This window comes from Ursus arctos, unplaced genomic scaffold, assembly GCF_023065955.2.
Source record: "Ursus arctos isolate Adak ecotype North America unplaced genomic scaffold, UrsArc2.0 scaffold_15, whole genome shotgun sequence".
In the NCBI taxonomy this organism is placed as follows: domain Eukaryota; kingdom Metazoa; phylum Chordata; class Mammalia; order Carnivora; family Ursidae; genus Ursus; species Ursus arctos.
Window position 1 is genome coordinate 24,047,046 of NW_026622819.1, and position 16,779 is coordinate 24,063,824.

The 16,779-nt window shown below is 40.0% G+C and overlaps 1 protein-coding gene across 16 annotated transcripts in view; it reads right to left on the reverse strand.

The window, feature by feature from the left end:
* Positions 1-418: 418 nt before the first annotated feature.
* The window catches only part of DROSHA (drosha ribonuclease III), a 117,165-nt gene continuing 100,804 nt past the window's right edge, over positions 419-16,779 (reverse strand). For 15 of the 16 annotated variants that reach the window (XM_026506737.4, XM_026506742.4, XM_026506738.4 and 12 more), the window contains 6 exons: positions 9,137-9,278; positions 7,586-7,668; positions 7,391-7,494; positions 5,312-5,404; positions 4,197-4,243; positions 419-835 (listed from right to left, as the gene is read on the reverse strand). In XM_026506737.4, the coding sequence (XP_026362522.1) occupies positions 705-835; positions 4,197-4,243; positions 5,312-5,404; positions 7,391-7,494; positions 7,586-7,668; positions 9,137-9,278 (600 nt within the window). In that variant the 3' untranslated portion in view covers positions 419-704. Of the gene's footprint in view, positions 836-4,196; positions 4,244-5,311; positions 5,405-7,390; positions 7,495-7,585; positions 7,669-8,392; positions 9,279-16,779 lie in introns of those variants that run through there. The other variant, XM_057312175.1, reaches the window with a different exon arrangement.

Genomic DNA, 16,779 nt, shown 5'->3' on the forward strand with positions numbered 1-16,779 from the left:
TCTGTCTATAAACTTCTTAAAGCGTCCACTGACCCCAGGGTTAGAGTATCTGATTTAAAGTGTCATCTGGCTTAGAATCATGATTTTTCCCCCTATTCTAATGATTCAAAGACTATATGTGACTCAAATATGTCTTTCCCCACTCCCACCAGCCAGTTAAACATTAAAAGGATTCCTTCTTCAAAGGAGTCACTGCTTAGCGAGGAGGGGTAAGTTCAGTGTTTGCAGTTGAGAAGACGATAAACATCCAGATGAAAGCTGAAAAATCTAGTTAATAATCCAGAGATTTCCAAAAGTACAGATGTTAACAGAGTGTAGCCCAAATATCTGGTGAGGTGAATTTTTCACTTGTCAGCCGAAGTCTTGCGTCACAATCTCAAACAGAGATAGAAAAACAGGATCTATTCCACATAGAAGATGCTTTTTGAATTTTATTGTTTAAAGAACAAAATAAAAGGGAATATGCACATCCACCAAAGTGAAGTTTTCCATTAAATAGAAGAGAAATCAAATACTTCGTAATAAAGACCACCCAGCTAAAAACGGCATATTAGAGCAGTAAAACAACAAAACCGATTTGACTTTGTATTTTATTTCAACGGGCACACTTCATTCATTGTCTGTAGGAAAACTAGGCTAGATCTCGATGGACAACAGTCACAGTTATTAAGCAAGAAAATACGCTACCACTTCCATGCCCTCCTTTATTTCTTTATGTCTTCAGTGTCATCTGGCTCTTTCTCTTGATGCTCTCTTTCCCACCTCATTTCTTTTAACTCTTGTCTGTACTTCCGTTCAATGAACCGCTTCTGATGGGCCATCTGGGGAAAGTTATCTGACACGAGGAGATACATTTTATACTCAATAAAGGGTAGCCTCTGGTGCAAAGAATGATGCAAACTAAACACACACACACATTCACGAGAAACAGAGCTGTATGTTCTAATGCAAGAGGCAAATAACTGCTCGGTGTCTTCCCTTAGTCTTTTGTCATTCAGAAACTCACTGGTGGTCTGCACCAGAACCCTGACGCGAGATTGTGATATCTGATGTGAACTTGAGTATAAAAGGCACCAAAACATACAGGATTGTTAAAACACAGATGTGTGGTTTCAGAATGGTTCCAGGTAGGTAGATGTTTTAACACGGTTCTCCTAGTAAGAAGTGATTGTCAGGGAGAGATTACAGAACGTAGTCAGATGGACTTGTGTATTTTTGCAAAGCTCAAACCAAAAGCTCCAAACAAATAATGGTATTATCACACCATTAGTTACCAAGAATTAAAATTTCTGAAAAGAGGAAAAAGATTTGATGGACAGAAGGCATTAAGTCATTATTCCTGATCATTCTATTTTTATAGTTTACCATGAGATACCCAATGCTATGTCAGCAATAGCAACGCAGGTAGAGCATTGTTATTTGGTTAAAGGAAACATGTCACTCAATGGTATAGTTTAAGCTACATTTAGGTTGATAGTTGACCCTGTGCAAGAATGTTAGACACAGTGGAAAGCTTGGTTATGATCTAAACATTTTACGATTCCATTGTCATTTGTTCCATATAACAAGTACAGAGACGGAGTAAGAAATCAAGGATGGAACAATAACAAAAGCCATTTTATACACTTAGTCAATAAGCACATACCTCAACAACAAACATCACAGAGGGACGCATGCATGAATGAGAGCCACCCAAGTTACCTGGTAACACATAGGGAAAAAGACACTCTTCTCCCTAATCAGGTAAGGGGTTGTTATATACAAGAGTTCCTATTTCATATTTAAAAATATAAAGATTCAGAAATGTGAGAGAGCATGGCATGTTTGGGAAAGAGCACATTTGTTTTTTGTTAAGATTGAAGCATAATAAAAGTGGATATAAATATATAGTGAATTCCTAAATCATCGCCCCCCATTTTATATAGTGTCCCATCCTCCCCACAGGTGAGAGAAGGGACAAGAACAGGGTGGTAGGAAAAGCGTCTGAGAGGCAGGCGGTGAATCAGTAAAGACCTTGTATATCTGAGTCACTGACTGATTTTAAACATAAGAGATACATAATGACGACTGTATTTTAGAAATGAAATAGGAACAAAATCCTATCTCCAAATGATATCAAGCTGACCTGATATATTGTATAACACACAGGTTTCAAGTATTTTAAATACTTTTTAAAAAATAAATCAAGTCCAGAAAAGTTAGCTGTAAAGCAAGTTTCTACAAAATGAACCCTACTTCCTCAGTAAATTCTACTCTAAAACCTAGTTTGCATTAAAAAAAAAAATCCCACCACTCAGCTCTAACCACCGATAAACTTTAGAATATATCCTTATAGTGTCCTATAAAGTTACACCACACACACACACACACACACACACACAGTGTAAATGTATATATATTATATGAACATACAAATACTTAATCATTCCCCCACCCACCCTTTGGGAGAGAATAGCATAGGTACATTTTTATGGGTACTTCTTAAAACATTCTAGTATTAAGTGTTTCCCTTTATCTTTAGTCTTCAAAAATACTGCTGTAATGATTGCAAAATATTACAGCATTTGGATAAAGCAAGACTTGGTCAACTACTGCCCACCACCTGTTTTTGTAAATCGGGAACACAGACACATCCACTCATCTGCATAAATGCCCCCCTACAATGGCAGAGTTGAGTAACTGTGACAGAGACCGTATGGCCTGCAAAGCTTAACATATTTACCATCCGGTCCTTACAGAAAATGTTTGCGAACGCCTGGGCTATATAGTAGCATTTATTTGAGCATTTCCCTACTGTTAATCATGCAGTTTGATTTACTTATGTATTTTTTGGCTATTATAAATCAAGTCGTCACTATTATCACGGCATGTGAACTTGAGCTCATAACTCCAGTTGTTTCCTTAGGTTTGATTCTTAGACATGAAGTCTCTGGATCAAAGAGGATGGACTTCTTTAAGGACCAAATACAGACAAACTGCTTTCTAGCAGTTTAAACGATTTACACCTGCCAGTATGTGTGTGGAGGTCAGTCTCCAAACAGGCCATCTCTCCAGGACTGTTTTATCGTTAACAAGCAAACAAAAGCGCTTTGGATCCAAAGAGAACCTTCAGCAATTTTACAGGTAGAAAATGGAATCTCACTTTTATTTCAGTATGTGATTGTGCATTTGTAAATAATGAAAGAAAAAATTCCCCAAGAGTTAACTTAAAACTTTCAGTGAAGATTCCATAGACACTGGAACCTGGAAATACTAGCTACCACCCCCAACTTGTCCTCCTTCCCTTCACCCCAGGAAGCTATTGTATGCTGATTTCCACTTGGCTCCTACCCTTTGGCCTTCCTTGGAATCTCCTGCAGCTGAGAATCCTGGGCCTCTCGATGTTTAGCTTCCCATGCTTTGCTCTATCCCACATTTAGCTGGTACTTGGAGCATAATGGAATTGCACTGTGATGTTTTGCTCACAGACTCTGCTGTGCAGCATGGTAGACCTCAGAAGAAAAATTCTTTGCATTTAAGCCTTCCAACTTACAAAAAACCATGCAGTTCCCTACATGGCCAGTTATGTAATTGCAGTGTTTTCCAACCAACCATCCCACTCTTGGGAATCTCTCCCACAGAACCAAAAGGACCAATATATAGACATTTACTGTCAACAGTGATTAAAAAAAACAAAAACAGAAAGAGTGTCCACCAAAACTAAAAAAGCTGAATAGAATATGGCAAATCCACAGCATGAAATACTATGCAGCCATTAAGAAAGAATGAATTGAGGGCCGCCCGTGATATATTGTCAAGCAACATAGAAAGATGCAGAAAAGTACGTAAATATGCCATGCTCATAAAGCAATGGCCAAAAACTAGAAAGAAAAAACCTTCACTTGTATAAGATTTTAGAAGCATAAAGAATTATATAGAAAAAGGTACACTGGGTTATTCACATGGGCTACCTATGCTGAGTGGGACTCCACACGAGAAAGGAAAATGAAAATTAAAAAGCATTCGGGAATACTTTTCAAAAAAATCATTAGTCCATTTTATACATATCTTACATTCTACTACACTTTACGTGGAGAGTAATTATGAAGAAAAAAAGACCATGTTTTATCAGTACTTACCATTTTTATATTTCCCCATTTTCTTTCCATAAAACACACATTATGAACATATAATTACAGAAAAAGGGACAGACTTACATTTTTCCAGTGCATCCATTGCTGCTCCCATTTCCGCTTGCTGAATACTATTAAATAAAATAAAGGTAAGGTGTGGTTTAAAGATTCTTTTTCACAAACACAAGCTATGGCGACACATTATTCAGGTTGATTTTCATGTCTGGTGCATAAAATTTTATCTGATTACTTCTGTCATATACTGAATCACTCAAGTTAGGAATATACACAAGGCCATGCAGAAACTTCATTTATCTGCACAAAGAGTATTTATGTTATTTGTTCCACATTTTTAATGCTGTAATTAAATGCCTTCCATTTATATTAGGTCTGAAGTATTTCTTACTTAAGTAAGAACATCCTTAGCATAAAGTTAAAAGAAGAAAAGAGTAAAAAAAAAAATACATGTATAGACAGACTTCCAATAACTTCTCAGTTTAAGATATAAATTAGAGGATTCAAAGAAAGAGGATAATATACATAATTCTTTTTACCTGAAAGAAGATGTTAGTTAGCATTTCCAACAAAGCTCAAGTGAACAGCAGTAAGAAATCACATGTTTAATGGCTGTGTCACACACGACGTGTCCTATAAAATGCTTGCAGCAACGCTGGGTACCCTGTTGGGTAACTGACACTGGACGGCCCTTACCTGTGCACCAGGTAATGTGGTTTTCTCAAGGTAGCCAAAGCCCCTTATGCAAAGGCATTCCCACTGTCCAAGGCCAATCTCAAGTCTGGGGCTGGACTTGGTGGGGACATTAATCCTTGGGATTCATTTTGCTATTACCCTTGAACATTCTTTTTTTTTTTTTTTTTTTTTTTTAAAGATTTTTTATTTATTTATTTGACAGAGATAGAGACAGCCAGCGAGAGAGGGAACACAAGCAGGGGGAGTGGGAGAGGAAGAAGCAGGCTCATAACGGAGGAGCCTGATGTGGGACTCGATCCCAGAACGCCGGGATCACGCCCTGAGCCGAAGGCAGGCGCTTAACCGCTTTGCCACCCAGGCGCCCCTACCCTTGAACATTTTATACTCTGAGTTTAAAAAGACAGACTGCAGAGTTTGGAATACAAGTAGGGACTTATCAGACACATAGGATGTTCATTTGAAGAAATTACAAGGATCTCTTCTCCTACCTTGGTCCTTTCCCACAGCCTATTCTTTCTCCCTTGAAGTACACTGCCACAGTGTAGGTTCTAGCATGGGAGGGTCCTACCGTCTGCAGAGTCCTGAAAGGAAAAAAAGGAACATTAATTATGGTAAAGTGTTATATCATTCTTATTGCTAACATTTAACTCTAAGAAAAACCATGTATTTATCACTTAGAAAAAGGTAAACATCTACAAGTAGAAAATTTTAAAAATTCTACACTGGATTTTTATATATCTTTTCCCAAAGCATTATAAATAGTATCTGAAGGCTAGCAGTGAAGTGTAAAATGTTTTAAATAGTTTCAAAGTGTGTATATTCCAAGTATCCTAAAACTAACAAACTTTCAGCAGTGAAAAGTTAACCACTTCAGTCTGTTCATTGTTCTTCAGTGGTAATCACAACCAAAAATGATAAGTATTTGGGCAATACATCTCAAGCCACAACTGAATGGTTTTGTCCTTTATGAACTCTTTTCAATGCCTGCTATCTTATCCAAAAGATCAGAAAATGTATTTAATTTCTGAAACATCTGAGATCATTTCGAAGGTGTGCTATAATGCCAAGTACACAAGTGCCAAAAAACAAAACTCCAGGTACTCTGGATTTTAATGACATGGTGCAGATTTCCAGTGCAGTAAAACTGATAACTTTATGGAAAAGGGAAATTAAAAGTAGCCAACAAAGATAATGGAATGAACACAGTAATCTTGAAAAAAAAAACATGACATGCAAAACAACCCCATCATCTTGATAAAAAAGAATCAGCTCATCGTGTACTTGATTTGGGGGGATTTATGAGAAGGGAGCAGAGTCATTTCCTTTGTGTTTTAAACACCCCATGGGATGAAAGCACACGATGGCTTCTTTAAGGTAGCACTTATGACAGTAATCATGCCTGTGCTAGGAGAAGTTTATCGTCCTCATTTTATTTATTGGACCTTAATTATCACTTAGATGAGGAAGTACTTTGAGCCTTTCATGTAATACAGTTTGGATATTCATTATGCTTATTAGGTACATATTAAAGTCCTATTTCTAAACATTTGGGGATTTTGCCAAATAAGTAAAGGAAACATTGTTTTGCAGTGACAGCTTCTTGGGACAATTTATAGTAGCTTTTGCTGTGGGGTGACTCAAACTTCTCTTGGCCTCAGTTCTCTTAGCGAAAAAGCCTATAACGTGTTGTGACTATCAAATAAACACATAAAAAAGGATTTAAAATTCCCAGCTGCCACTCTGGTGTTTTTCCTTTTGAAGTTTGAGAAAGTCCACAGAGAGGGGCTTTTATTCCATATGGAACACTCGCACAAATGTGTGTGCTTGCCACCGCACATGCGCAGGGACAAGGGCTACACCAGCATTCAAACCAGATTTTTAAACATCCTTAAAAACACATACCCAGATAATACCTTGGGAGGCAATCCACCTATTTTGATAATCCTTTCCTTTTGTAATTCCTCTTTGAAAACACCTTCTGAATCAACAAAGCAGAGTCTCAAGATAATTACTCTACCTCTGAGTCACATTTCCTGTTTTCATCAAAACCAGTAGTATGTGTGTAGTGACCTGCACTCTTTTTGCGTGACTTTTGGCTACCACTCAAAGGATAACGATTTGTCACTAAAATATTCAAAAGTACACCGCAGCCTCTGATACACATTCTGAGAAGAAAAACTGCAAATCTGTGAGTAACACAGGGGCCTGAGAGAGCGCGTAGCTGTCAGGCAACAGGGACAGAGGCCAGTCGGCTTCAGAGTGGAGTGGAGACACCCAAATACTGTGACAAACAGGCACCATCTCCTAATCTAGATGCACAGCCCAGCGGAGGTTATAAGAAATAAGACAAACATAAAAAGCACAGATAATCAGAGGTGACCCACTTACTTAGATGGAAAAGACGGAGACACCCAAAGAGTTCTGTGCTGGGCCCAGAGTCAGTGTCCAGGAGGCCCCATCCAGGCCCCTCTTCATGATTTCCCCCCCCCTTGGTTTGTTCTTGCTCCAGACCCGGCAGCATCGACTCTAAACTCACCAGTCCGATGCCTGTGGGAGCATGCACTTACTTGTACAGAGGAATGTCTGGCTCCTTTCCTTCGGTCCTGAGTGTCAAGCAACACTGCTGAAGCTGGGATTTGGGGTCATTCCAATCCTGATTCAAAATAAACTCCTGTAGCAAGTCCCCAAGAAGCATTTAGTAATGGGTACTGGAATCACCGAGCATGAAGTATATAACCAATTTAAATTTTATATGAGCTTACTTTTAATCGTGGAAAGAAGCAAACATTCATGAAAGTATGAACATATTCCAAATCCTTATCAATGTACAGCGCTGCAATAAATGCTGAAAAAGAGAACATTTAAAATATAAAACCAAAATGCACTGCCATTTCCCAGGAAGAATAAGAGACCAGACTTTTAAGAAACATTGTAATGAGGTTTTCAACTCCCAGACCCTCTATATTTTTTAGAATTATCTTATCCTCTTTCTTCAAACAAGAATTTTCCTTCATCACTAATATTAGAAGCAATAGTACAGATGTGTGATTAGAATGCAAAAATCAAAGAGTACAAACTACGTTTGGCTAAAGGCTAAATAAATAGTTAAATGGTATACAAAATGCTACTTTACATCAGGGAGAGAATGCTATTGGGGAATACAACCACGTTAACAACAAATCAAAAGAAAACCTGAAGATCACATATGACAGTGGAATGAGCACGTTCTTGCAGCCTGCCATTCTCCACACCCATCTTGAGAAAACTAGCCATTTACAAGGGTCTCTGTTACATTTCATGTATAGAAATAGGATAATCTGTAGAGTCAATCTGCCCAAACAGAGAAAAACTTAACACTGGGCTTAATGACAACATAACAATATATCAAAATTTGCATTAAGAAATGGTGACCCCAAAGATGACTTCATTAAAAGGTACTTTAACCAAGGAAACAAATGGTGAGTTTTCAAAAGAAGGTAATAAAAGTAGCTTTTATTGAGCTTAAAAAATAAAACAAAAACCCAAAAAAACCTGCTGAAGAAACTGCTCACTTTTTCATAATTTTAATCTTTAAGTTACTTTTCTTTAATTGAAAAAGAGGTTAAGTTCCTCAGTCAGACTGCCTTTGTACTTTGTAAATGAGCTAGTTTTGCATGGTAGACTTTAATATTTGTATATAATTCCAACATTCAAAAATATCATAATACTTTTTTTTAAAGTTCCAAGGCCCAGTGAACAGCCCACTTATTTTAAAGTAGTATCAGAAACAATAAAATTATGTGTATAATCCTTTAGTTAGCCATAATAGGATTATTTATAATGCTTCCAGACCATATCAAAAATTGCCAAAGATGACAACATTTGTCCGTAGAGCTTTAATCTCATTTAAAACAACAGATAATAGTTTTAGTATTTAGTGAATAAATTAGCCTTCTTTCTTCTATGCCCCCGTATAAAGGCTGCTGGGTGGCAAGAAAAGCTATGAGTCACTCTTACCAATCTTCACATTCTGCTACTGTTTCCCACAAAGGATGTGATGGCTGAGCATTAGGATGGAGGGGTGTAGAAGCAGGGATGGGGGGGCAGGTGATACCACTGAACACAGATGGAACATAAAATTCATTATTCACATGTTTTAATTCCAAAATATTCTCCTTCTAATAAACTTCGGAGAAAAGCATAAATAAAAATTAAAATAGAAAAGGTTTCTTTACGTACAACATAATAATGAGAAGTAAGATAAGTGTGGGTACATTTGATTTACATTCTGAATCTGCAGGTTAAGAGAAAAGCTCTCTACTCCTAAGACTCACATTCCAAAAGGTCTGCCAAGGTCTTGGTCCTAAGGGCCACAGGTCTCTTGGTCTTGTCATTGGTGATAGCATATTCCTGCATGCCCAGCTCCTCCGCTACCTTGGCTTGAGTTCTGTTATTCACCAAAGAGCTTCGCAACAACTGGCCAAAAGGAATTGAGGCATGTTTAGAAACCATTTCACAGGGCACCTGGGTGGCTCAGTAGGTTAACTGCCTGCCTTCGGCTTAGGTCATGATCCCAGGATCTTGGGATCAAGCCCTCCGGGGAGCCTGCTTCTCCCTCTCCTCCCCTCTTGTGCTCTCTGTGGCTATCTCTGTCTGTCTCTCAAATAAATAAAATCTTAAAAAAAGAAGGAAGGAAGGGAAGAACCATTTCACTGTGGTCTCTCTCCCAACCAGACTGAGACCACGTTACTAACTGGGACACAGGTAAGCAATAATTTAAGTCCTCAACCACTATGCCCAGGCTGCTGTGACAAACTCCATATGCTTCTAGTTTCTCCTTAATGACTTACTCTGCTCCTGGACTTTACCTGTCATTTAAATAGTTTAGCTGTTTGGTAGTATTGAGCCATGTTGGGGGGAGGGTACTATACCATGATTAAAGATCACAGCTTTCACTAAATGTAATGCTACTAAGTGCAAAGAGCATTAAAATTTTTAAGAATCAACTTTATTGCAGTGTAATTTACAGACAATAAAATGCACCCAAGTATACTTAGATAAGTTTTGACAACTTTCTACATTTCTGTCATCCCCAAATAAGTTCCACGTGCCCCTTTGCAATCAATCAATCCAATGCACCACCCACCAGACAAACTTGACCTGCTTTCGGTCAGTATATTAGTTTTAAAGAAGTATTTTTAACAAGTCTAAAATAAATTTTAAGTTTCACAGCAGTGATGCTAATTTTGATATTATATGATTTGGGGAAGTAATGTTTTAGTAAGCATTATTTAAAATATTTTGTTTATTTATTTATTTATATTTTTACTTCTATTATTTCAAAGACATATACTATATATCCCGAGTTATAGTTTATCAATTGGGACTCTTCATCTCTAACCAAATTGAAATGTAATTTTCATATTTCAACTTCAAGAATTCAAAACAAAAATTTCTAGTAGAAATTTCAGTCGGCAAAGAGTCCTCCAAGCACCATCCTAAGTAGTAACATTACACAGTGTGTGAAAATTATACAACACACCCATGACAGAGGTGCTGTACAGCAAGCGTGGTTCAGGCATTTAGCCCTCAGGAACCACTCTCACTAGAGGACATGAGGACGAAGGCCAGGGGAAGCAGACAGATACCAAGATGGACCAACCCTAAGATTTAGGGGAATAACATACCTAAAACTAGAACTTTCCTTACAATAGCTGTAACAAATTCTTGGGCTACTACAACAATCCCTTCCCGCTAAGGAACAGCCCTGACACCAGGGCCAAAGAGCAGGAAGCAGCTGTTGGCTGTGCTAGTGTTAGACCCCCTGCCGTTTCACACTGTACTTTGTTTATCAGATGCAAGTTTTATGCTCTGTGGCTCCAGTGTCAACTGAGCTTATGAAAATCAAGATTTATTCTCAATGCCTGAGATTGCATCCTTGACAATAGATAAATAAGAAACAATATGTTCTTAATTTGTCTGACAGTGATACATGAAGCAGAAATACAACTTGATCTTCATAAGCCATGCTTGCTGTTGAGTTAAGACTATTATTCTTTGCTTGTCTCTGCTCCCTTCCTCCTCCTATTTTCCCCAACTCTTTCTTCTCAATATAATAAATGTTTCATTAAAATGATTATCCACAGAGCAGCTCAAAATTAAAAAGGCCTACCATATAATGTTTACAGAAGACCCAACCAATAGGAGCCCATCAGCCTCATATCTTGTAATTACAGAATAACTGAGCTGGAAGGGAGACACCTTTATTCATCTGGATTCCCAATGGGGGGACGGGGGGAGGGGGAGGCAGTTCTCAAAGTAGAGGCTGGGGGGTGGAATAGGAGGGCTATTTTGAGAATATGGTTACACTGAGCAAGTTGGGTTCTCTCTCAGTATATGCTTTGGTGAGAAGACAGAACTCTAATTCAGGCTGCCTATATGGGGATTTCATGCCTCAAATTCAACAAGCTGGAGGTACATACAACACATGAGCACACACAACACACCATACATCACAGGTTACCAGGCCCTCGCGGCTGTCTTCCAGCATCAGGGCTTCTTCATTAGTATTACACAGTAATGGTGTCTGACAGAGGAGGAGGAAAGCAGTGAGGATGGAAACAAATTCTTCCAGTTTTATTTAAGATACACCCTGACAGGTCTTGAAGCCGCAGGGTGGCCAGGAGAAAGTGATATTGAAGTTCTTGCCAAAACTCAGAGCGTGAGCTGAAACTCAGTGGGGAAGAAGGAACCTATGAATCATCCATATTTGTAGAGTTCATTTAAATTGAAACATGAATTAAAAAGAATTGAGACCTTGCTCTTTACCTAAAAAGAGAGTCCAAATGGCAGTTCTTTAAATGACAGCTTTCACCCGCGGCCTTTGCTGAATTCTACTGCAGAAGGCATCACGCTGTTTGCCAACAAATGGGATCAAGAGGGGGTCACAAGGCAGAAAACCACTTGGAGTTATGGCAGTTCACTGTAGCAGCTGTGGAGCCCAATTTTGTGCCAAGCACTGTGCTGACAGCAGATAGACCCCAAGATGATCGACGCCCCATGGCTGCTCATCTCCAAGGGAAGCCACACAAAGCGGCCACTGCAACACACTGTGGTAGCTGCTGTGACGGCACGGAGGACACGGTGCACGCAGGCGCCCCTTTCTACCCCAGCCTTCCCCAGAGGCCTCCTGGATGCCCTGACCCCTGAGGAAAAACATTTCCGAGGCTTACTGACCTGGCGGGTACATCAGAATCATAAGGTGCTTCTGAGATACCGGTGCTCAGGCCTCTTCCAAGAACCAAGGCATTAGTATTCCTGGGGATACAACTTGGACATATGCATTTAAAACAATTCATGTGGTGGCTTCTGATGAACACAGAACTGAAAAAAAAAATGAGTCTGCCAGAAGGGTGGGTGCTAAAGTCTAAATGTTTGTGTCCCCCTCCCCTAAATTCCTATGTTGAAATCCTAACCCCTAAAGATGATGGCATTGGGAGGTGGGGCCTTTGGGGTGATTAGGTCATGAGGGTAGAGCCCTCATGAATAGGATCAATGCCCTTATAAAAGACGCCTCAGAGAGATCTCTAGCTCCTTCCACCGTGTGGGAGTACAATGAAAACTCAGTGACCTGGAAGAGGGCTCCCACCAGAACCCAACTAGACTGGCACTCTGATCCTGCGACTTCTGGCCTCCAGCACTGTCAGCAGTATATTTCTACCATTCCTAAGCCACCTAGTCTGTGGTATTTTGTTCTAGCAGCCTGAACAGACTAAGATGGTGGGAAACGGTTTTCCAGGAAGAGGGAACAGCTTTGGCAAAACAAGGGGCCATGACACAGCAAGGTGATCACTAGGTGGGACTGGAGGACAGGTCAGAGCAGGGTCTGGGGGTGCTGATGCAGGTAAGGCTGGCTGGCCTCTGGGCAGAGTCTTGTAGGTCATGTAAATAAGTCTGTACTTGTACTTTCCTGTAGGGGAGAAGGAATCCCAGAAAGTGTCAAATGGGAGCAGTGGCAATGTAGTTTTTTGATTTTAGAAAGATCATTTTGATGAACGGATTTAATTGGGGCAAGATCTGTGCGGTTGGAAAGCCTGCGGACATTGATGCTATTGATTATTATTTTACAAAGAGGAAATACCTGCTTTTTATTTTTAAGTAGAATTCTAGAAAATGAATATTAAGTACCCAATTGAGCTTGAGATGGTTTTGCAACAATGCTTTGTGTTAGATGTGGTAGTGAAAGGCAAGAAATTTGGCACCAAGCTTCCTGGGTTCACTCTGTGGCCCTTCCATTTCCTGGCTAAGTGACCCTGGGTAAGTTACTAAATCTCTCTGAGGTTCAGTTTCCTCATCTATAAAATGGAGCAAGTGGTACCTACTTCACGGGGTTGTCATGTACTACACTGCAATGCCTGGCACATCACCATCACACATGAAATGTTAGCTGCTGTTGTTACCCACAGTGGCACCGTCATTATTAGGCAAGATGAGCTCACTCTCTGGTTACAAGAACAGGGTTATAGAAAGTTCTAGGAATTCCTCTGGATTTTTCTTCAATACAGATGTTCTAAATACTAGTCTATATACTGTCTTCAAAGCTTTCCACCTTACCAAGGCTGCCCTTCACAACTTTTTCTTTTAACCCTCCCCATCCCCCCAAAGACAAAATTATACTTGAAATCACCAGAAAAAATGCAGAAAGCTGTAGTCAGGGCTCTCTGTGAAGCTGAGAAAAAGACGGCCGAGTCCCTGATGCAACGACAGGACCAATATAAGTGTCACACATCTCTAATTCTGACTTTAAGAACCCAGGGTGTTTTCTATTATCTTGGCACAGCAGTCTCTCATGACTAAACTTAAATTTTAATAGGAAACAGGTTTATTGGTTTAAAACAAACAAAGAAACATATTGGCATTCTTCCTTCAACTTCTCTATTCACTCTTGATTCTAAAGAAGAAGCCACAGCTGCGGGACATGAGCAACCAAAGAGGGCCACCTAGTGTAAAGTAAGTAGACTGTGATTTATTATTTTAAGGGCTTTAATACAAGAGCATGGGGTGAAAGCAGAATATCGTATTAGAAGTGACAGTGATGTGCCACACAGGTCTGTTGTACCAAGAGTGGTAGCCAGATGGTCTCCATTTCCTATGATAACTAAAGAAAAGGTACACAAATGCTGCTGGGCGGGATGCAGGTCTGGATACAAAGAGCCAAATTATATCAGTGACAGAGAAATTCTCAAACAGGAGGCTATGGAATCTATCCTCTCAGAGAGATGTTGTAGATGAGATATGCGTTTGTCTAAATGATTTATGTTTAGTGCTATCTGGAGGCAGCAGGGAGGGATTAGATCACTGGTTCTCAAACTTTTTATCTGTAATCCCTGCTTGCTCATTATTCCAAATCATTCCTCTATAAACAAACAAAAATCTCTGCAAGTTCATCTCAATGATGCACACACAGGTGGGCACGGCGCATTATGCATAGTAGGGGCGTGGGATTAGCAACTATTTTTAGCTCGGTAAAGGCTAAAAAGGAGGAATGATATATAGGGAAGAATGATATGCAGGTGTTTAAAGTGACAAGACAGGCATCCTGGTCTGATCTAGTGGATCCTCTCACTACTGACCTAATCCCTACTGGGTAGGTTCTACCCTAAAAATCAAATACTTCGGTCTATGAAATCAACCTCAGTCATCCTAGAACAATTATCTATGCCTGATATTCCTTCCCAAGCAGGCCTTTCTGAATATCCAACTCATACAACACACTATGTTTTTCCCCATCAGCATTCGAAATTTCAAATCCATGATTTCATTTGTTCAACTGTCCTATTCTCTGTAAAACAAGTGCACAAAGGAATGGCTCAAAGCTAACTAATGCCTCCCAGTGTGAATTCATGTAGTTGTGTGTTCTTCAATCACAATAATGAATAATTTGCCATTCCCCTCCTACAAATGCAACTGTAGTAAGTAATCCTCCACAAATTTTCAATTAATTTTAATCTTTAGACATTCATAAATAAGTTTTCAGCCTCCTTCTTTATACATAAAACAACATGCCACTTCCCTCCAATGCCACTTCTACTCCCTTTCTATACAACTTAGCTGCCTGCAAAACTCTTTCTTTTATTTATTTATCAAATATGTATTCCAAGCCTCCATATGGCTGGGCACAGAATGATAAATAAAAGCACGCTCTCACAGAACTTCTAGGTTAGTGGGACAGGCAAACTGAAATAAGTGAGTGCCAGGGAAAAAAAAGGACGTGGAATTTTGACTGGGGGGAGGCCATCTGGAAAGGCTCTCCTTGCATCCAGAAGTCAAGCCAGAACTGACGTCTGATGGAAGAGTAGGAGAGACCAGGCAAATGAGAGTAAGGGCTGGAAGCAGAATGTTCTCCAGGAACAAGAACAGCACGTGCAAAGCCTGATGGCTCGAGGGGGCTTGGAGGAGGAACAGGAAACAGAGGTGCGCAGTGGAAAGAAGAGTATATGGTGTGAGGCGGGCAGGTGGGCAGGCCAGACCAGGCAGGGCCTTGCTTGTTCTTTAATCACTACCCAAAGAATAAACAAACAGCACTGGACGGGATAGGATGATCATTCATTCAGCATATTTCCTGGGCCAACTGGAGGGTTTCTGCCTGAGACAATGTCCATGGTGGGAGAGTGCAAAACTGCAAAGGTCAGCTTTGCAAACAGTAGCATACATCTCAGGGAAACAAGAAAACGCTGCATTGCCTAGTGCTTGGTACAAACACAACCTTAAGATCATTATCTTGTAAATTTAATAAATGCCACCCCTTCTAACGGGGTTTCTTTGTCAAGCATATTCCTGTAACGTTTTGCCAGCGACATAGAAGCTACTACGGCAGTCCAGGTGACCCAAGCTGGTTGAGAGGATTGAGGTGATGAAGATGAAGTGTTTACTCAAGAAGTAACAATGTCAGGACTTGTGAATCATCTAGAATCTAGGGCAATGGAGGGAGGAATCAAAGATGACTCCTGGGTTTCGGACTTGCAACACGGGATGGCTGCCGCTGCCGCTCAATTACTCAGGGAACACTGGAAAAAAACCCGGGGCAGAAGACTATAGGTTTGGTCTTAGACATGTGGAGACGCTGAGGGGGCAGCTACCTACTGGAGCTCAGGAAGAAATGGGACTGAAGAAATCCGTTTGGAAGTCATTGTCTCTAGAGTGAAACTGACAGTGTGTACATGGAAAAGACTGCCTCGGAGGGGCTCTCGTGACAAGAGACAAGGGCCTAGGAGGGAGCCTTTCAGACGCTGGAACATCCATCAGCTGTACAGAATATGATGAGCCTGCAAAGGAAGCTGAGAAAGAGTGGCTGAAGAGGTGAGAGGAAAACCAGGAGTGCAGCATGACAGAAGATGACAGAGGTGACAGAAGCTGACAGAAGGCAATGAAGGACAATGTTTCAAGAAGGAGGAAGGGAGCAACCATGCCAGCGCTGACGAGAGTTAATATCTCTTAAAATACGTACTTAACAGATGACAGATCATCTTTGTTTTACCAGCAGATCTGTCAGCCCTATTGATTTCTACCTAAGCTTTCTGTGAATACAGTTAATAAAACCGTCATATCATAATTTTGTCATTTACCATCTTTCTAATAAGCTATTCAAAAATTCTCTGATTTTAAGACAGCAAGGCTGATAAACACATTTTGGATAAAACTATAGTTATAGCACTGAAGCAGTTTTGGAAAGAACACAAAACTAGAGTCTTTAGCATAGTCCTGGTTCTCCCTTTATCAAGACCAAGATGGGAAGCAGTAAACTTGTTGATCTATAACATCCCACCTCCACAAAATCCTAGAGTTCACAATTAGTTTCGCAGGAATACAGGGGTTAATGTGTGTATTTAGTCACACATTTTCAACAGTGGCCTCTATATGGCCAACACGTGAATTACTATTTTAAGCCACTTGGCTTGGTTTGGCCATTTCTCAGACC